This window comes from Sturnira hondurensis, unplaced genomic scaffold (assembly GCF_014824575.4).
Source record: "Sturnira hondurensis isolate 20B ecotype Veracruz unplaced genomic scaffold, ASM1482457v3 Scaffold0021143, whole genome shotgun sequence".
Taxonomy (NCBI): Eukaryota; Metazoa; Chordata; class Mammalia; order Chiroptera; family Phyllostomidae; genus Sturnira; species Sturnira hondurensis.
In genome coordinates this window covers 4,843,207-4,865,167 of record NW_028093774.1, presented here as the reverse complement: position 1 = coordinate 4,865,167, position 21,961 = coordinate 4,843,207, and the positions used below count along the sequence as shown (strand labels likewise).

Sequence of the window (21,961 nt, the reverse complement as noted above, 5' to 3'; positions counted from 1 at the left end):
TGCAGTCCTTGGGGAGACCCCTGCTGGGACTCAGCGAAGCTGCAGGCAGACACACGCGGCCTGTTCCATTCAGAAGTGTCACACCAGAAGTCCACCTCTGGCTGCGCAGACATGCGACACCCTAAGTGGTCTGAGACCTGAAGGAACCCCAGCTACTCTGCATAACGTGTGCAGTGCTCTCAGGGGACAATGCCACCTGTATGCAGTGTCAAAGGCCTGGGGCACTCTACCGGGCATCATGTCCATACCACCATTTACACACACATGCACACGCACACCCTCTTCATCCGAAAATCTTTGTTGGGCTTTGCTGTCAGACACCCCTTTGTTCGTGGAAAAGGGACACCAAGCTTTAGAGACTGAATGTCTTGGCCATGCCATCACTTGGCGAGTCACAGATCTGGCCACCACTGGAGGGAGCCGGCCTAGCACTGTTTTTACGGTGTCATCACAACATAACAGTCTGACCCCACACTTCTGAGGAATAAAACAATTAAGTAACAATGCAGAAGCACTCAGGCACAGGACACAGAAGCCCCTCCAGTAAAGAGCACGTCGGCCACGCTGGGGATGGGCAGGCCACGCTGGGGATGGGCAGGCCCTCGGTGCTGGGTCCGGGACACAGGCTTCCGCTCCCACACCCAGGACCTGTCAGCAGCTGGCACAGGAGGGCGGGGCGGGGCAGACGTGGCACCTTGTCACAAAGGTGGGTTTAGAGGAAACATGTGAGCCTGGTTTGTCAAAGGATGGGCCCATCTGCAGCTCACGGTACCCAGATTATTTCTACCTATCCTACAGCTCACTGAACTCACGTAGGGAGTAGGACTATGGGGAACCTATTTAAAAGTTAAGGAGGTTTTCTGTTTCTAAGTGTGATCCCGTGTTTTCCAGTGCGATTCCTCATCACAGACAACATGAGTGGGTGCTCCACTGTGAGGGGGCGGAGCCTGTCGAGGTGAAGGCCAGGCTGTCAGAAGCACCCACCCAGGAGGTGCCTCCCCAGACCCACCTGCACACCCGGGACGGGGGCAGGGCGGCAAGGGCCCGGGGACACTCAGACACGGCCACCTCTGAGCACTGCCCTCTCCAGTTGCTCAGCAGTAAAAAGGAAACAAAATAAAAATAAACGTTATCAAGCACAGTTTTCATAGATTTTACATGTTCAGGTTTTTGGTTTACACTGCTTTCTTGTTTATAAAACTTAGAGAATGAAAGCGATGCATTGTCATTTTCCAAACCCCTGGACTGAAATGTGGTCCTGAAGTCTAAACTGACCGTGAGGAGACCCCCACTGCAGAAAATGAGAGCTCTCGCTGCACCCCATTCAGCAGCGGGCGCGCACAGAGTCCCGCCCCCCCCCCACCCCGGGGTTAACCTCACCTGGGAGACCCAGTTCCTGAGAGCGCTCCCCCACCCCCACCCCCAGGCAATGACCGACTTGCTGTTCACCAGGATCAACTTGGAAAAAGTGTTCGCAAGTATCTTGGGATAAATGAGAGTACTGTGTCTATGAATATGCTCTAATAAAGCAAAACATCCATGGAAGCATAAAACAGTTTCACCTTTAAATAAAAATACTTTATTCATTCCTGACAGGTTATCAAAATGTACATTGTTAACCAGGTAAAAATGGTACTTCGAAATGACTGGCTAGGGCAGATTTGGAGGATTTTTGGTTAATTTAAAAGCGTAAACACACTTCCACTCCCACTTTCACACACTGCCAACGAGCACTGCAACAGCCTAAAACGAGCATTTAAACAACTGCGTGGGCCCAGCTCATTACAGGGGCACATTTTCATTCACACTCCAGATAAATGAGAATTATGACACTTGCGTTACCCTCCTTTGCCAAAACTTCCAGGCGGATTATTTCTGTACTTTGTGCATCTTTGTAAAATCACAAAAGCAGACAGACAGCACAGGACTCGCACGAACCCAGAAACACACACACAGGATAAAGTGCAGCCGACAGGACACTCGGGGACACGCCCGCTCCCGGCTCCCGCGGGGGCTCTCCAAGCACGTGGGCGTGATGTGTTCCCAGGGCACGAACACCAAACCCAGCAGGCGCGGTGATTCACTCCTCACTGGCGTTCGCTCGGAAAATCCCATTTGCTTGGCTCTGTCTCTCATTCTCCACGAAAGTTGCGAAGCTGTGATCCTTCTCAAACCCGGAGGAAAATCGCCTCCTCAGAGCAGCCTACGCAGCACGTTCCCAGGGCACAACCACTTCCGAGCGAACCACGGTGCCTGCAGCTGGGGGAACCCGGGTCCCCTTGACAAAGGCAAGCACTCCTCTACCTTGGCAGCAATGCTTTAAGGACTTTTGACACCGGCCACCAGATACTTCTGCAGGCAAATCCCAAACCAGCCCTGGAGTGGCAGCAGTTCTGGCTGCGCGTTTGGGGTGTTAAATTACTTAACTAAGAAATGCTTTTGTTCCTGAGATGAGCACAATGAAGTGACCTGGGTCCCCTCTACAGCTGCCGATGGGACATGGGACGCTCTGCACCTTAGCTCCACCCGTCATCAGTGGGAGAGTGGCGTCTGAAGCGTCAGTCCTCCCCGTGCCGCCACTTCTGGGACTCGTCTTGCCGGACATCTGGTCTCATCTGGTTCCTCATGCCTCCCAACACATTGGACGTTGCCTCCGTGGCAACGATCAGAGGTTTCACTACCGCCGGCGGGATCTGGCGCAGGACCTCGCCCACGGCGCCTGTGACCCCTCTGCTCTCGTGCTCGCGGGCCGCAGTCTCGTAAATGGTGTGAGCCGTGTCTGCGATGCCCTGGAGGGGGTGGCAGAGAGGGGAGTCCGTCACTGGTGGGAAACCCCACGTTATCCTAGAACACACACTTCAGTGGATTGATTCAACACGTTTGTCAGTACACCAAAAAGAAACAAAAAAACTGCTTCGGCGATAACCCAGGATAATTATTTTCATGGCAAAATTCTAACGATAAGGGGAGTAAGAGGCAATTATTATGACCGTTTTGCTGGGACGCGTGTGCACAGAAGACGCAGCTAAACCAGTTCCCCTGAGGGAAGGCCACAGAAGCGTGGAAGGGCCCAAGGGCAGCTTCGCTGGCCTACTGATCCCTCCAGTTGGTCAAACAGCACACGAAGCTTCTGGAACAAACATGGTCACTGCAGGAATATGGTGACAGTTCCCCTGATGCAAGGGTAACAAGAAAACCTGATTCTACTAAGCTCCAGAATATTATTTGTTTTCAATGACCGGCTATGCACCAGAAAGATAACTGTGGACCAGTCAGTTAAGACAAAGGGCTAAACAGAAATTTCATTGAACGGAGGAAATTCTGGGAACATGAAGCAGGGGCGTGTTTAACGTCTACACACGGGGCTCCAGCAGCGTTTCCCGCCTGCCCTCTGCCTGCCGGACCACGGCGCACTCTGGACTGCTGCGCTCTGGGGCTGCGAAGACCAGCGTGTCAGCCGGGCCACGGGGTGAAGCTGCGAACACGGCCTTGGGGTCTCCACCACCCGTCCAACTCAGAAACCCGCCAGGGGACAAGAGGCTCTGCTCCACGGCGAGCATCTCCGTGAAGCGCACAGGCCGGGAAACCCGGCTCCCCGGGGAGGTCACGCAGCCATGTCCCTGCCCAGACTCCAGCCGTCACTCTGACGAGCGAGCAAGAGGGTCATTTCTTCCCGACACAGCAGGCAAAGACGCACAGTATCGGGGGTGGGGGGTCGAAGCAAAATGAAGTACAGGAAAACTAAAAAAAAAGACAATAAGTGCTATTCTTTAAACTATCTACCAGACAATGAGCAATAAGTGAAACATGAGCCCCCCAGAGAAAAGGCTTTTATACAATTTATACGCTTGTCCACATTACCGTCCTTCCCCCTCTCTCAGCTGCTCTCTCCAACCCACAAACAATGAGAAGGTACTACTTCATTAAAATAATTAACACCACCCAGCATGGAGACAACAGGAGTGAATTCACACGTAGCTCCGTCACTTGGCCGTGTGACCTCAGACGAGACCTTCAGACAGGGAAAGAACACACCTTGGCGGCTGTGAGTTACACGAAGCAACGTATGTAAAGAGCGCAGCACGGCTTAGCGGGGACTGAGTTTCATGACTGACTCCTAGACAACCGCCACCCTCACGTAAAGAACCACCTGGCTGCCCGGAGCAGAGCGCTGCACAGCGGCGGGGGGCAAACTTCCTCCCTAGTGCGCCCCACGGGAAATACCTGGGGGCCGCACGTCTGGGGTCGTTCATGCTTGTTTTTGCAATCCTCTGGAATGGTACAGTCCTTCTTAGCTAGAAAGCCCTTACGAAGCAGGCCCGGGCTGTCAGCTCCAACCTGCGAATCTTAGTTTGCCAACCCTGCCCTGGGGGACGGGCCTGTCTGAGACACATGGGCTGCTCCCCCCGGGCCTTTGAGCTGTTCACGCCCAGTGGAAGCAGAGACAGGTAGCACCACTAGGAACCTCTAGTCAACAAGTTCTGTGAAACAGAACTCCGAGTCAGTCTAAGCAGGCACACCCTACCACCTCCACCCATGCGCCCAGCTCCTCCCTCCCTCCCTCCATTTTTCACATTGGCAGCTTCCGAGAGAGAGAACTAAACACGAGACCCAGTGCCCAGTTCCTGTCCCCCTCCACTGCAGACCGGCCATAGGACACTGGGGACGCCATGCCTGCTGAGCCTGCTTCCCTGCCCCCGCGTGAGGAAAACCACCCGGGCTGGAAGTATGCACACAAATGCCGATGTAAAGTGAATGCAGGTGAAGCCTCTTATAGACAGAAGTGCCACCAGCCAAGAGCAAGGGTAGCCTGCCGCCCGCTGCCCTCCTCTGCCCAAGCCCTGGGGTCACTTTCACACCCGATACGTCCTATCATATCTACCAATAACGCCCATCAATAATGGCCCGATCCTGCCACCTGCAAGATCAGGTTTGATGGGTAATTCTGTCCCTTTATTCTCCCGACTGAATCCCTTTCCAGAAAAGAGACCCATGGTCTGGCCACTAGTAGTTTCCTTGGGGGCCCTGCCTCAGCGGTCTCCTCCCAGTTTGGGACGCCAGCAGCCACTTCTGTCGGCCAGACGGCTGCCTGAGGCACTGCCACCGCCAGCGTGTGGTGGGGAAAACACCTTCCCTGAAACCCTAAGCCGCCAACCGTAAGTGGACCTCCAACTCCATGTCGCATTAAAAGGAAGGTTGAAGAAGATTAAGACAGGAAATGTCCCTGACACCAGCTGTAAGAACCAGGGCTCAGCGGTGCAGCTGAGCGAAGATGTGGCCGTGTTTGGTGAGTGTCAACATGCAGGTCACTGCGGACCATCAATTCTGCCTCATGAGCAGAGGGACTTCTCCATGAGCCTTCCCACAGCGATGTTTCAGCGGAAAAGGGAAACTCGGTGTCCACCAGTAGCAAAATAAACAAACTGTGCTGTGTCCAGCACAAACGCTGTGACGGAGGTGGCATTCGAGGTCCGTACCTCAACATGGACGTATCTTGAAAGATGTAAGTTACAGAGTGATACATACAATATGCCATTTATGTGAACTTTTAAATACAAACGATAGGATGTTTTGCTTATGAGGAGATACTTGCAAAATGAAACTAGGAAAACACGTAGGAAGAATCCGTACCCTCTCCAAGACAGTGGAGGCGGGGAACGGCGTCGGGGTGAGCAAGTCACCTGAAAACTTGTATATTTCAAACAAACAGGAGTAAATACAGCAAAGTATAAATGGGCACCGAATGCAGCTGGTGAGAACCTGGGGTGTGTGCTAGTCCCTGCTTGCTTCTNAGGTCCGTACCTCAACATGGACGTATCTTGAAAGATGTAAGTTACAGAGTGATACATACAATATGCCATTTATGTGAACTTTTAAATACAAACGATAGGATGTTTTGCTTATGAGGAGATACTTGCAAAATGAAACTAGGAAAACACGTAGGAAGAATCCGTACCCTCTCCAGGACAGTGGAGGCGGGGAACGGCGTCGGGGTGAGCAAGTCACCTGAAAACTTGTATGTTTCAAACAAACAGGAGTAAATACAGCAAAGTATAAATGGGCACCGAATGCAGCCGGTGAGAACCTGGGGTGTGTGCTAGTCCCTGCTTGCTTCTGTGAAAGAGCGGAGAGCAGGATGAAGTGGAATGGGCAGGAAAACTAAACAGCGCGGCCGTTTTTAAAACTCTCTGCAAGACAAAGCCCATCAGTGAAACGTGAGCCCGCCAGCCCCGGCAGCCCCGGCAGCCCCCTCACGCACCTGCCCAGCTGTGGGGGGCATTTCCAACTCCACTCCCAGGGGCTCTTCGGGAGGAACCCCAACCACTGAACGCTGTTTAGAGAAGCGTGGACGCTAGTTCCAGCCTGTCCCCCGCGAGTGTCACCTACCTCTTTCACGACGCTGTAGGCCTTGGCCACTCCTTCCCGCAGGTCTACCGGCTGGTGGGCTAGGCGGTGATGCGGGAACCTTCTGGGCTTCTTGGGCTCGATGGAAAGAGCGCCAGGAGACACCATGTCATAAGCAGTCTCTGCCGCCGCCTGGTCGTGTTACAGAAAGTAAGAAAGGACTCGGAAGAGAGCCTGGACTGATGGCCGTGAGCACACTTCCTGCGGGGATGGGGAGCAACGGAGGGGCTCCCGCGCCCTCCCAGGCACTTCAGCAGGGTGTGAATTCTTTACGAGAACAGGCTGCCTTCGCAGTAGGAACATCAGGGCACACACTCAAAACTGACACTGTCAGTCGAGCTGACTCCTGCAGTCCCTCCTGTGCCCTCCGAGGGTCGTCTCCCCGTTACCAGGTTGGTCGGGAACGCACAGGTCAGTTGCAGCTTAACACTTAACATGGCAAACCTTCACACAAGCACCCTTTGGTCCTTTACGTTCAGCCATGACCTTTTCATGTAAATGTGAGATAAACCCCTGGTAACTGAGTGGTTACAATTTACCAGAAATAGGTAAACAAATCTGACACTGTATTCCACTAATTCTACTAATTATTTACCACTGGGTAACCGATTAAAAAAGCATGATATTAAATCATTACAAATAAAATATCTACTCTCCACATTCTGCATATTTTCAGTGTCATTAAGAAAAATGACAGAACCGTTCTGCAATGGCTCCTCCCCTCTGCCCAGACCCAGGTAGTGGAGGGAGCGATACCTGTATGGTTTGAACCATCCTGTTGGTGAGCTCCAGGGCGGCCATGGCTGTGCAGGTGCCGAAGGAGGCAGCGCCCCTCTGGAACCCTCTGACGATGCGGCCGTCCTTCCGGTACTGCTCTATGGGCAGCCAGACCAGGTCCTTCAGGCCTTGCACTGGAACGAGAGGCGGCGCACCGCGGTCAGCAGCCGGGCTGGGGCTCGGCCCTCTGCTCGCATTCCGGCTCTGGGCTTTCTAACCCCTGGCAGGGGAGGCCGAGTTCCGTGCGTATGACTACAAAGGTAGCTTTTCTAGAACGATGCTCCTCACACAGACTCTCAAAGGCACCCACGACCGGAAAAGGGTTACATATCACGGATTAGATAAAAAAAACTTACCCTTTGATTAAAAAGGAAAGCTCACCTAATTGCACCAGTGAGTGCATGGGCCCCACACCTCCCAGGATCCCCGGCAGCTGGTTCTTCTTAATGTCGGTCAGCCACTCGGTGATTGCGTAGGAGAATAATTTGTCAACACCTAGCAAACTAGAGCACACAACTAATTAGTACACAGGTGGGAGAGAGAAATCTACAGCTCTAGGTAAGTTTGGGGAATAGTTTTACTTAAGACCAAAGAAAATTTACATTTTGCAAGGACAGAATATTATAGGTGCTCCATCTAAGCATACACATAAGTCAGTGTACACACACACGTGATGCAGCTGTGATGGTGACAATTTCCGCAAGGCTCGGGCAGCATGTGTGAGTGTGTTTTACCACCGTGCTGACTTCCTGAGCGTCCGAGGCTCCAGCACAGGACTAACTCGGTGTCTATAAGTTGCCGTACAGCTCTCAGCTACTGAGAGCCGGTGAGAGCCCTGTGAACCTCCAGCCTTTTCACTAAATAAGCTGATTTACTACTTTGGGACATTAGAAAAAGTAGCATAACTATAGCTGTTTTGGAAAAAGACTACTCTGCTAGGATTACTTCTACTCTCTCAAAATAAATCTCAGTGGGGACCCTCTAAAAATGAGCTCTCTGCAAACGATGCTGTAAACTAAGTCACGTACGCCTGCTCAGAAAACGCCATTCTCACTGTTTACAAACTCGCGTCAGTAGCTTCGTCCTGCAGCTGTGGGCGGTGGCCCCACTCACCCGTGCCGGTAGAAGAGCCTCTTCAGCTTCAGCTCCGAGCAGTTTAGCTGGGCCAGACCTATCAAAACGCCCGCCAACGTGCCCTTGAAAACACAAATAAAAAGGCCACAGTAATCTGCGAATTGAGAGACTCGACATTTAAAACAGTTATTAGTTAGGAAAGTCAAAGTCATATTTGCTGATGAAGCTAAAACGTTTAAAACATCTACAGCAAAACAATACATATTTTATAATAGCTATACCCAATTTATATCAAATACTACCCAGGGGTTCTTGAGCAAATGGTATTTAATTTAGTGTAAAAACAGAATTAAATTTTAAAACTTGCACTTTATCTCATATATAAAACTATGACAGAAGAAAACAATTTTTTGGACTGAGTCCATCAGAAAAACCAACAGGGCAATTGTGTGGAGCATCTTGACACAAAGTGTCCAAACCTGGTCCATTGACACATGTTTGCCGTGGTAGTCAAGTCGGATCGGAACTTCTGATGTGAATCTGAATTCTCTGAAGATGAAGAAAGAAGGGGAGTTATTGATATTGAAGTTACTAATAGTTAATTAGATCTAAATTAATTTGTTCAGTTGGAGAATAAAACAAAGCCAAAAATAAATAGAAGAGAATGCCTTTCGAATGCTTTACTTTTTCTTAAGGTAACATAACAACTAAACCAACGTGAATCATCTTATAAGTCATATTTATTATATTTAAGATTTCTCATAGAAACCTTTTCCTAGCCTACTAAGTAAAGCTCATCTTAGAAAAATTTTATTCTGGTAGATATTCTCAATTCATACAGACAGCAAATTAATAAAAGCAACCTTCAAGATTAAACCAAATAATATAATTATTACCAAAGAGAGAAAAGAGAAGAGGTGACATGCTCACTCGTTGCAGCTCCACCGCAAAGCAGAAAGAGCCAGGGTCAGTGGACATGGGTCCCTGTTTTCACAGGGGACGCAGTCATGGGCAAGGCACTTACCCTTACTGAGCCAGAATGTCTTTGTCAATAAATTTTTAAAACATTACTTACATTGGTGAGTTCTAATGAGCATTTTTTTAATCCTCACCCAAGGATATGTTTATTGATTTTAGAGAGAGAAAGAGAAAAGGAGGGAGACAGAGAGAGAAAGGAACAACGATGTGAGAAACACTGACTGGTGGCCTCCGGCACGTGCCCTGACCGGGGATCGAACCTGCAACCTTCTGCTGTATGCCAGGACAACGCTCCAACCCACTGACCAGCCCGGCCGGGTCTCAGTGAGAGTCCCTGAGATCAGCGCTTGTAAACAGGATGTCAACACACAAGCACTGGGAGTTCTTTGAGAATGGAACTCTACGCACACACCACCCAGAGGCACTGGCTTCCGAGGCTGAAGTGTGAACTGGAACCTGAAACACATTTTTGCTACAGAATTAATGTTGGTGACTGTATCCTAAACCATCCCCCCTGGGGACAGCCGAGCCCCCGGTCCCATGAAATGCTGTAGTCACACCAGTCACTACAAGAAGCCTGGGCCCCGGGCCCCATCTCTGGTCCTCTGCACACGCACCTCCGCTTGTTCTAGGAGCAACGGCCCTTGCCACCTGCCTCCTCTGTTCTTCCTCTCCTCTCCTCCTGGACACATCACAGGACACATCACCCGTTCTCACTGTCTTTAAGCTCAGTGAGGTGGGGTTTTCTGTGTCTCGGTCCCTGTGCCCAGAACACACTGTGGCGTGCACATGTATGGTTAGGGACCAACAAGTTCAGGGCGGGCGCTTTCTTTACACTTCAATGTCTCTTATGCCCACTATCCAGTATCCACAACAATCAAATGGGTACTTTATGCAAATAGGTACTGAATACACAGTTTTCTGGTAGTTTTTAGGAGAAAACGCTCGATGTGGGACAGAAGCAAGAGAGGCCCTTCCTTTGCGGTGAGAAGGCTGGGACTGCAGCGGTCGTCCAGCCCAGGGCCTTTCCCACGGTCACAGTCTGGGGTTTTCCATCAATATACAAGATACTCAAAACATAAAAAGCACCTAAAAATGGTTATACTGCAGCCCTGGCCTTGTAGCTCAGTGGATTACAGCTTCACCCTGCACACCAAGGTTGTGGATTTGATCCCAGGTCAGGGCACACACAAGAGACAGCAAATGAAAGCATAAGTAAGTGGGACAACAAAGCAATGTTTCTCTTTTTCTTCCCCCACCCTTCTTCTCTCTTTCTCATCAATAAATTTTAAAAAACAGTTATAGCACTCGCTTTGGCCCAAAGTCTAACTCAGGACTTAGAGGGAAAGATAGAATTTGGGGGCTGCCAAGGTCAATGGGAGAGGAGCACCAGGGAATGTGGCAAAGCGACCCTCACAACCCAGGTGCATTTCATTGTCCCCCTTTCTCCTTCCAACAGAGCCGAGGCTCCGGCCCACCGTCGAGGGCTGGGAAAGAAAGAGGCTGAGGAAATGAAGGGGTCTGTGAAGGAGAGACACACCCCCACGTGTAAGAGTGGTCAGGGCAGATGGCAGGAGCCCGGGGGCCTGGCTCCCAGGGGCCGATTCAGCTCGGAGGGAAGGGCCAGGAAAGACCCGGCAGTGACGGGGGAGAACAGAGAAAGCTGGACAGGAAGTTCCAGCAGGGAAAAGGGAGGACGGTCGACGTTGAGGTGGGTGGAGGAAAAGAGGAACAGGACAGCTGCATGTTTGAGGCGGCACCGAGAAGCCCTTTAGCAACCGGGAGGAGAGGGACAGCCGGAGGGAGACGGAAACTGCTGCTACAGAATCAGCAGAGGTGAGCCCCCAGCCTGGGCTCCTGCCTGTAAAATGGGAGGGAAAGCAGGTAGGTGCACATGGAGATAAATAAACGCTGCCCCCCGCTGATGGTTGGCAGTGCAGAGAGAAGCTGATGGGACCTCACGACCACCATACATGAACGCGTTAAAGAACCATCTTCAAAACTCAGAAAGAACTTCATGTGATCAAAATGAAAGGATTCACCTAAAAAACACAGGCTGGTCACTAAACAACAGTTCTTCGGCAGCGAAGTCCTTGTCTCCCTCCCCGTTCACCGCTTCCTCGGGGCCGGCGCCCTCGCTCCGGGCAGGCTGCTTTGGACCAGGGAAAGACAGGACCAGACTTGGCTCCTTTGAGGCACTTAAGCGCCTCGGCACACTGCAGGTGACATCAGATCCGGGAGACTTCTTAACTGAAAACACAACGTGCACATGTGAGAACTCATTTGCTTCCTTCCAGCCGCCAGGAGAGTCAGTCCAGATGTAATTAATTTGCTTTGCTACATTTCATTTAATAAACACAGTCAAGTGCTACAGAGAAAACTGACTTTCACCTTTTAAATGATTACTTTTACATGAACTACATTTGCATAATTTAACAAAAGTAAACATGGAACACATCTGTATAAATGCAAATGAAGACTACATAAGTACATTCTTCAAAAGGCCCAATAACGAAATCCGCACAGTTGTTGCGGACTGTTCCAACTGCACACTCAGTACCTTCTGGATCGGGGGCCATCAGCAGCTCTACTTCTGAAGACAGACTTGTGAAGAAATCCTTCAGGAAGAACAAGGCGTCCTAAAGTGAGAGACGCAATCGTAAGTAAAAGGGGGGTAAGGTACACCTGTCTGCCAATCTTTGGAACAAAGCATCTGAAAGTGCCGCATTTTCACTAATTATTCAGAGATGGCTCTAACTGACGGAGTCCTTAGTAGAGGTCAGGCGTTGTTCCCGCTCGCTCGCTCTGTCTCACACACACATTCACACACACCTCCTCCGAGAAACGACCTTATGGACATGAAAATCGACACACAGAGCAGTTCTCAATCAAAGCAGGTTTCCATTTTCCTAGACACGCAGCACCCTCCTGGCCACTGAGCCACTGTGTCAGCTCTCACTCCCATCGCTCGTGGTGGCATTGCCGAGTGACAGCTGGCACGTCCTGGGTGCTTACAGGTGCCTTCACAGCTCTCTGATTTCTGCTTTTACCACTACGTTATACTGCCTCAATACACTATTCACTGGGCATGACATTCAAAATGAAAATTTAAAATAAGTAAAATCACCCACTCAGTTTGGTCTCTTCTGAAATTACAGGATCACAAACAAAAATGCACAGCTCCATCTTGACCCTGTACGCACGAGCCGCACTAACCCACTCAGCAGCTCCGTCGCCCTCCTCACTCAAACATCTGACTGGCAATTCCAAAGAATCTGCCCGACGCCTGATCATATTTACAGAAGTATAAGTACTAAAGGTCAGAAAGGTGTTTTTCTGGGTAACATGGCAGATGGGACTGAAGAAGGAGCAGGCAGTTTCAACAGGATTGGGAACACTCTGCTTCTGTAAGTAGGGGATGGGTTCACGAGTTACTCATTATGCTCCACCCACGTATATTTATATATTTATATTGCATGCATTCATTATATGTTGCTATATATACACGTATGTATATATCTCTCAAATAATAGATGCTAACAGTTAATAATATATAAAATGTTATTCTTTGGCCACTAGATGGTGGTATTTTAATGCTATGCTTTTTACTATAATTGCCTTCAAAAAACACAGAAAATTCCAGGTATAAATGTGCTTTCTTAAAAAAGGAAGACTAAAGAGACAGCGGTTTACCCATTTTCACTATAAATGCACAAAACGACAGACAAGGGGATACTAATCATCAGCTTTTCAAAATGTCCTCAAAGTTTTAGATTCTGGTATTTGTGCTAAACTCTTTACGAGTCCTAAGAGAAATTTCCTAAATTGAAAACCATCGACACAGAGACACCTCACAAAAGATGAACAGATGGCAAATAAGCACATGAAAAGACGGCCAGCACCCTAGTCACCAGGGAACTCTGAATTAAAGCCGCACGCACACCAGGTGCAGCAGCTAGAACCGGAAAGACAACCACCAAGTCCGGCCAGAGCATGCAGCCTGCAGCCCCCATGCCGCCGGCAGGGGCATGCACTGGTGCGGCCGCCTCGGAAAACTGGCCTCATGATAGTTCTGCACGCATCTACCCCATGACCAATAAAAACGAAACCAGTTGGGATGGGAATAAAAGACAGAAAACTGTACTTGAACAACAGCTAAATTTTAAAAAAACAGAAATGAAACCATGCGTTCATAAAAAGATGTGTACACAAATTCCCAACAGCTTTATTCATAAAAGCCAAAAACAAGAAAGCGACCTGAGTGTAAACCAGTGAGAGAATAAACAAGCGTGGCAAACCCACGCAACAAACACCGCTTGGCGGCAGCGCAGACGGCCCCTACGGACACACAGGTGAGGGGCCAGTTACAGCTCCACCCACGTGACGTGGCAGATGGTGACTGCTCATCTATGGCAGCGGAACTGAGGTGGGTGGTTGCTTTGGAGTGGCGGAACTTAAAAATCTGGTTTATTGTTTATGCCAGACCTTGGACTATAAAATAGTTATTTTTAGCTCTAAATTCCTATGACAGGGGACATTAAGTGCGATATGACAGTGCTAACACAATGACTTTCAGTGTCGTACTCTGACAGTTAAGTAAGGATGCTGAACACCCACCAGTGTGCACCCTGGCCCTGCCGCGAACTCACCATTTCCAGCCTCAGCTGAGCAGGCATCTACTTTCTTGCCCAAATGGCCTCGCATCTCATCGGATCACCTGAATCAGGCCCTCCCACTCCCACAAAAATCTCAGCAAGGCTAAATCCAGGGCCTTCATTAAGACACACTTCAGAGTCACCTCCTCCAGAAAGCCTTTCCTGATCACCCCTCACTCTTTCAAACCCCTTGGGAGCCCTCTTCTGTGGGGCCTCTCATCCGAAGCCCATCTTCATCCCCCGCACTCCCCACAGGTGGTAAGGCAGGCTTTATGTTGGTGTCCCCACACTACACGGAGATCTTTGAGGGTGTTCATTAATCTTTGTAAGTCCAGCATCCCTGTACAGACCTGGGATGAGCCTGGCATTCAGCAAAGGATGTGGACTTAGTTAGCGTATCCTCCCTACACGGACTTCCAGGCAGTGCCATCCTAAAGTAAACACTAGCCTAGGAGAGTCTGGAGGTCTGCCCCCTTCCTATTTTGAATCTCAAACTGCCTGGTTCTACGACCTTCCTCTTCTACTTAGGAGGTCACTCCCTTGGCCTGTCTCCTGCCTACCCTTGGGGCACGCTGAGCTTTGGAAGCAATTGCACTGAAATTCGACAGCAATGCAGCTTTTTAAAAACATGAGGGAACAATGTGTTGCTTTCATACGTACTGCCCATGAGCCAGTGAAGATGAATAAAGTAGAGATGCACTTGGTAAGAAAAATACTGTTCCATGCATTATTATTCATCAACCAACTCGTTTTCAAAACAGAAAAGGGAGAGCACAAGTATCTGCCTTTCTGTTCAGACGATTGTTTGCTGTCTCAACACCCGGCGGGCCGATCCATCTCAGAGGGGGCAGACCGGAGAGGCTCCGCCGTCCTCGGGGACCTGCCTCCCGGGCTCACCTGCCTGTGGCTTCATGGCCAGGCGGTGCGTCTTGGGATCACTCCTCCTCAGTTTAGTCATTCCCTTTACTTCCCTGACTGTTTTCTCTGAGATTAATATTCCCCCATTTTAAAGTCATAATCCCGTACAGTTCTAAAGAAGACATTAAGCTCACTGTCAAAGAAAAAAGTCCATTAAAGAAGATTGGGCTCCCGGAGTCTGGTAAAGTCACGCCGCGAAGGTGTCCCCTGCTCCACTTCAGGCTCAAGTGTGACCCCCACAGACGGGCTGTCCCATCAATGCTGCATCCTGTCCCTGCCGGGCCCGTGTACGGAGAAACTGAGCTGCGGGCATCGGGAGACCCCGTCCGCACAGCGAGGAGACACAGGTCTAAAGTGCTCCTCGGTGAGTCGGACGCAGCGCACGGGCCGCGACTGTCAGGCTGCGCGCAACTTCCCTGCTGCAGGGCACATGTTCTCTGAGCCGTGCCTGTGTGTTTGTGTCGTTTAAGCTTATTCCTGAAACACACAGCGAATCAGCATCATCCGGTCAACATTCAGTGAACACCACCACCACCCCACACCGACCCCACTACAACCCCGACGCGCGCCCGCACCCCGCCAGCTGGGCGGAGGGGCGTCGCTCCGGAAACAGAGTTTCTAAAGCCCCACTTGCGCTCTCCAGCTGCACTTCCGCCCGGACATCGCTGACCTGTAACATTCTGTGCCGGGCACCAAGCCTAACATTTTCATACACAGTCTCATGTAATTCTCTAAAAAAAATGACACTACACGTGTTGCTATCTCTTCAATTTTACCTTTGAAGAAACTGAGGCTGGAGAAGTTAAGTAACTTACCCCAAAACTGCCACCTAGTAAAAGAAAATTCGGATTTACACCCAGGTCCGACTCCAAGCCAACTCTTCACCACCACACCCCACCACACCACACCACCTCACCACCGCACTGCACCATTCCACACCGCACCGCACCACCACACACACCACCACACGGTACCGCACCACCACACGGTACCGCACCACCACACCATACCGCACCACCACACCGCACCACCACACCACATATCTTAAATCCAGTTTACAGAAGATGGCTTTGCACAGCAATCTGGCTCAAAGCAAAGCCCAGAATAACTGGATGCGATGCTGGCATACGGGCAAGTGGATTNCAGGTCCGACTCCAAGCCAACTCTTCACCACCACACCCCACCACACCACACCACCTCACCACCGCACTGCACCATTCCACACCGCACCGCACCACCACACACACCACCACACGGTACCGCACCACCACACAGCACCACCACACCACATATCTTGAATCCAGTTTGCAGAAGATGGCTTTGCACAGCAATCTGGCTCAAAGCAAAGCCCAGAATAACTGGATGCGATGCTGGCATACGGGCAAGTGGATTCCTTCAGGTCTTCCCATAACCCTGCTGTCTGTGACCTGTTTGGGTGCCAATGTACTAATCTGTCATTCTCCCCAGGGCAGAAGGAATTGTCTTGCAAGTGCGGTGAGTGAGACACAATCCTTTAAACGTGTCGATCACGCAGCAGGACTCCATTAAGACTCTGGACACACCTGCACATCTACACTAGAGGCAGGGACGCGGGAGTCAGGACGAGGGGCAGGTCCCAGTGCTGCACCACGCAGACAACCAATGGGAGACGGCACATCGAAGAACGTCTGCCCGCCTAAAGTTCCGGTTTCCAGGAGCCCTGAGAACTAACCCTGCTCTCCACCAGCAGCAGGCGGTGCTAACAGGAACTTTCATGAAAGTTAAGTAAGCATTTAACGCTACTGAATGAAGCCCGCCATCCGGAACGTGGGTCTGGTGCTCCTGCTAGTCCCCGGAAGGGCGCCGGCCCCACGAACCTGGTCGATGTTGAGGCGCAGCGGCATGAGTGACACCCTCAGGCAGCACTCCTGCGGCGACCGGCCCGACTCCGGGCGCACGTGCAGCGCCTTCACCGTCAGCTGTGAGATAAAACAGGGAAGGACGTTTTTTCCCTGATGATGAGTCTGTTCTCATTTTAAAAAGAGAGACAAATGTTACATTTCTATTGTCTATGTTAGAACAAAAAGTGGACTGGTTTACCCTCCTTCCTTAAAAACCTACATGCAAGTTTTTTGGGTCACACACTCCCTCGAGAACCTGCAGAAAGCTACGGACTCTCTTGGGGGGGGGGGGGGGGGAAGGGGGGTAAGGCAGGGGCGGGCTCTACGGGGCCTGGGGGGCCCCTGAAGCTGACCCGCAGACCCGTGCTGCAGACACAGCGGGCCTGGGCTGGTCACACCTATCCTTAAGAGCTGAAGTATCAGCGATCTGAACCCTTCCAGCAACACTAAATGTTTGGTGCACATCTCTACGGAGTTCACGTCTTCCTCAGCATTATACTGGCAATTTTAACCCTAGAAGTGACAAGCAAGGTAAATTTTAAGCCATAAAACTTTAAGCAGCCTATTTAAAAGGGGATTTCATATTAAATTGAGAAAAATGATCCAGTAATTCTCCCCAATCTAAATCTTGTGCAGTCAGATATAACAAAACCCTTTCTAAAACTTGCGTAATGAAAAACACAACCTCACCATATTGGAGTGAGCTTTCCGAGGCATCTCCTTACTGCAGTACAGGTACAGGAACTTATTCATCTGCGAGGCGGCCAGGCGGTCCCGGATCTCCAGGTCCTGCACGACGAACACCTGGCGGGAGACCGGGTGCTCCGGCAGGCTGGAGCCGCCCTCCGGCCCGCAGGGCGGGTAGACCTCGTGCTGGAACTTCACCTGCGGAGACAGGGGAGGGGCACGGGGCCGTCTCGACATCTTAATTCAATGGGGTTTTTCTCTCTGCAAGGCCAAGCATCACTCATCGCAGTCTCTGCGTTCTCAGCTTTCCAACCTTCCTTCGGAGAACGTTACGATCCTTCGTCTGTTCTCTTCCTTATGGATCTGTGCGCACCCCCTACTCCAGGATCAGCTTGGCTGACATTTCTTATCTGACCTTGGTAAAATCTCTACTCTTCTCAAGCAAAGCCCTCCAACGGAATGAGACATAAAACGATCACCTTGCACGCCTATGAAACTGCTGAAAATGAATCAATGAAAGTCGGGTTCAGGCTCCAAAGCGAGGACACCCTTAAACAGACGGAGCCGACCTCACTGGAGTAGTTCCACATTAAGCACCTAAGAGAGGACCCTCAGACCGTCCCAGACAGGTGGCAGAACTAAATGCACAGGACGTCACTGGGGGCCCAGCCCTGCTGGTCCCGAGCCGCTCACAAAGGACCTGCCAGGCCACTGCCCAACAGCAGGCTCTCCCAGGAAGGTGCCCCAGGCAGCGGTCCCCAAGTGCTGCCCTGAGAGAAGCAGTGTCAGACTCGCCCGAGAAGGCGTTAAAAATGCCTGTCCGTGGGCCCTGCCTCCAACCTACCAAATCAGAAACTCCGGGGCCCAGGAACCGCACTGGGACAAGCCCTCAGGGGGCTCTGGTGCCTGCCTGTGGGGGGCAGGGCGGCTCACTTGATTGATGAGCCCTCACAGAGGCTCCTCTTCCAGGGGGTTTTCCTTTCCGAATGCCATCATCTTACCTTGCTTAACTGTATTTCCATCAGAAAGTCGTGGTTTCTTCCTTTTCCCCCACACACCGTATTGCGCCCCTGTCTCGTGGGTGTGTGCGAGGGGGAGCTGTGGGGACTGCTAGAATGGAAACAATACCTCTGGTTAAGGGAGTGTTCAGAGAGGCCATGACCAACCTCAGGAAAAACAGCAAGAGGAGAAAAGAGCAAGATCGCAGAGCTGCCCGATCGCACAGACTGAATGACTACACAGCGGAACTGCAGCTTTTATACTGGGAGACACCGAGAGCATGACTCGCATCACGGACCTCACCAAGGCCGTCCTCGGCTTGCTACACCAAAGGAAAGCCCCACTTCGATGTGGGGGTTCGTGTCTCAGGACGAATTTGGACAGGAGACTGTTCCTTGTCACTTCAGAAACCCCTTACAGTCAGAGGGCAAGTACCAGAAATCCCAGTGAGTACACAAAAAAATTACAGTCAACACTCAGTGTTCAAAAAATTACTTTTCAATAGAAAAAGCCACTACACCGTTGTGCCAAAGGTCACCACCTCGTGAAGCCTTTTCCGCAGCCCATCCCCCCAGGGAGAATGCCAGCCTTCTCCCCAGTTTGCTGCTCAGTTCTCCTCTACCTCCACTGGGTGCCACCCCCGTGCGCCAAGGACCCCGGCAGCACAGGCCCGGCATCGGGACACCGGAGATTCCGGGGCGGCCACGGTCCCTGCCTCCGACACACACCTGTCCCGCCCTCACCTGCACACGCCCACCTCTCCCTTTCGAGCCCAGGGCAGTGTCTGAGCACACCCGCTGTAGGGACTGTGCCCTTACACACTCTGGCGCACACAGGAACCCGAAACGTTAGCAGAATGGAGGTCACTTAAGTCACCAGTTTTTAGTAAAAACGCAAACACTGCAGACAAGTCTACGCAGTAGAAACTCTAACACTACCATTTAAAGGGTTACCCTTAAATTACAGCTTTTTAACACTACTTTTTAAATGATTATTAAAATGAGAAGTGCTACATATTTTTCTACAAAAAGAATACGCTGCCCTGCCAGATAAACTTGCGTAGAAATTAATTTAACTTACATGTAACTTTTAGCTGGAGAAGTAGGAGGGGCAGTTCCAAAGTCCTTCCCCCCATAAAGATGCCAAACAAGAGAGACTTCTTTAACGACGTAGCGAACCACGGGCGGGGGGAAGTGCAGCGGGGCCCTGCTCCTGTCCGTCTTCTTGGCGGGCAGGCTGAAGTGGTTCTCTCTGATCACAATCGTGTCATCCACCATTATTTTCACCACGGGCTCCTCTTCCTTCTCCTAAAAGAAAGGAACGGGTTACACACGCTGTCTTATCTCAGGGAAAACCACTCGTGCTGCGGCCTCACCGAGACTTCTCGATTCTGCATCCTTTCTAGTGGTTTCAACGTGTGAAACGGGAAAGTGAGTACTGACATTTACAATCACAGAAGATAGTCTGTATTATCAACCACACAGGAGACTCCCTGCTCCATGCGAGTTACTCTAGGTGGATTTTCTCTAATCTGCAGTTTGACTTTTACTATACGACTAACAATAAAAAGGCACATTTGGTGTTTGTTGAAGTGTGTGTATGCGTGTGTGTCTGTGCACAGTTCTTTAATTCAAAGTCAACCCCGCATCCCCAATCTGCCACACTTCAACATCCTGACCAAACTACTGTGTTCCTGACAATGAGTTTGTCCTAAATTTGGCAGCCTTTCTTCTTTCAACACCTAAGCTCTTTCTTCCCCAGAGCTTAGTCACAGAAATGCACTCACCTACTAAGTTACCACTGGCCAGTTTCAAACACATGCCCACTAAATGGAGTTTCGCTTTGAATGCGGTTCGGTGCTAGCACCGATGCTGAACCCCTTGGTTAGTGATGCATCCCACAAGCAGACCACACTTTTAAACGTGAACTCAACTCTAAAGTGGAGACTGAGTGAATCAATCAGTCCTCAGCCTTCTCACAAGCTACGCCTGAGCTTCCCCATCCTGGGACCAGCAAATCCAGGCAGCGCCCCTTCCTGCCATGAAACTCCCCGCCATGAAGCTCCCTGCCCCCCAGAGCTATCTCACTGCCCATGACTCTCACAGCTCAACCACCCACGGAGGAGCTTCTACAAGCACAGAGCATTCTTCTCTGAGTCTGAGAGATCTGCCTAGCAACAGGAACGCATAACAAATGCTTACAAAGCATCAACAGTGAATCACAAAGTATTTCTGAACTGTGAAGAGTCAAAATCTAAAGGACTTTTTAGGCCTCTGGTCGACTCAATCTGTGATGCTATCCTGAGGCCTCAGTGACGTCACCGGTGTGTTACCTGAATGGTTGCTCTCGGTGCAAAAAGAATGCAGAAGTCATCACTTTCAGCGGGCACACCTGTCATGGCGTCACTGATCAAGTGGTGGGTAAAGGAGGCGTACGTAGGGCCGGGCTCCTGGGACACGTTCCCACTCTCGTCGGGGAACAGGAAGAGGTCCGAACAGCACGGCTCCTGAGTGTGCGACTTCTCATCCAGAACGCCTGGGAAGAAGGCACAGTGCTCAGCTTCTGCACACTTGGAGACACCAGCAAAAACACCAAGGACGCACGTCGCCGTGTGCCAGAGCCACAGTGCGTTGAGTGCTTCCACCTGCAAAACCCCTTTTTTTCCTCTCAGTTATCCTCTACCTACAAATGAAAAGGCTAAAAAGGAGTTTGAAGTTCTCTACAAAAAGGGTAAAAGACGGTCTCCTCTTAGCTAACTGGCATTAGAGAAGCTCGGGACTTTGACAGCAGCTGGCCCGTGTGCACTGGGTTTGTTTGTTGACAGTTCTGGCCTGTGGGCACCGCTCTGGAAGAAACCTCCTGGACCATATGGCAAGGGCAGGGAAAACCAGTGGTGCCCAGCAGCGCCTCACCTAAAACCACAGGGACTCTCTGCATATGCAGGGGCGACAGCTGCTCAACGGATCTCCGCACGACTCCAGGCCACCTGGGGCCCGTTCTCAGGGAGCTCTTTCAACATGAAGTTCACCAAAGAGGTCATTTGCACCAAAATCTCTATGTAAATGTGCATTTATATGCTATGTACTTCATAGTACACCCACCAAGTCCTTCTCTATTCAGTCATCAGACCAAACACTTACCAGGGATTGAGAACAAAAGTGACATTTAGCCTTAAGAGGCTCACGGGATCCTCCATGGCAGTACCCTGAATTTACTTATCCTTGCAAGCGCCCAGGGCCTAATACAGAATCCTGTACGAAGAAGCTCAGTAAGCAGTCATCAACTATCCCCCCCGCAGAAGTAGGTTAGTTAGCTGCTAATGTTCATGACAGGTGACACGGTACACAGGAACCTGAAGGTCCCCATTGGCTTCCTTGGTTCTCATTTAGAATGAAAGTAACATTTACGGCTAAAGTCTTATAACACTGCAAAATAATTTTAATAATTAAGAGTTCACAGCATACAGATATAGCTAAATTCATCCAATTATAGAAAAATATTTTTCGGATACATACTATATTTAGATGCTTCCCACCTGGTTTCTCCCAACTGTACTGTCTAGTTCTTTTCTGTAAGAAGGTGCAGCCT

At 50.5% G+C, this 21,961-nt stretch overlaps 1 protein-coding gene across 3 annotated transcripts in view; it reads right to left on the bottom strand.

The window, feature by feature from the left end:
- Positions 1-21,961, bottom strand: part of ATG2B (autophagy related 2B) — a 72,532-nt gene that overhangs the window by 7,218 nt on the left and 43,353 nt on the right. The window contains exons 30-42 of one of the 3 annotated variants that reach the window (XR_005064318.1): positions 20,706-20,908; positions 19,454-19,680; positions 18,376-18,484; positions 17,378-17,572; positions 16,664-16,765; positions 11,795-11,873; positions 11,277-11,484; positions 8,736-8,805; positions 8,296-8,378; positions 7,564-7,685; positions 7,162-7,316; positions 6,388-6,537; positions 2,249-2,789 (exon numbers count right to left, since the gene is read on the bottom strand). Coding sequence is in view for 2 of the 3 variants with exons in the window: in XM_037031208.1 (XP_036887103.1) it covers positions 2,559-2,789; positions 6,388-6,537; positions 7,162-7,316; positions 7,564-7,685; positions 8,296-8,378; positions 8,736-8,805; positions 11,277-11,484; positions 11,795-11,873; positions 16,664-16,765; positions 17,378-17,572; positions 18,376-18,484; positions 19,454-19,680; positions 20,706-20,908 (1,934 nt within the window). In the remaining variant the exon portion in view is untranslated. Of the gene's footprint in view, positions 1-1,556; positions 2,790-6,387; positions 6,538-7,161; positions 7,317-7,563; positions 7,686-8,295; positions 8,379-8,735; positions 8,806-11,276; positions 11,485-11,794; positions 11,874-16,663; positions 16,766-17,377; positions 17,573-18,375; positions 18,485-19,453; positions 19,681-20,705; positions 20,909-21,961 lie in introns of those variants that run through there. The other 2 variants (XM_037031208.1, XM_037031209.1) reach the window with 2 other exon arrangements.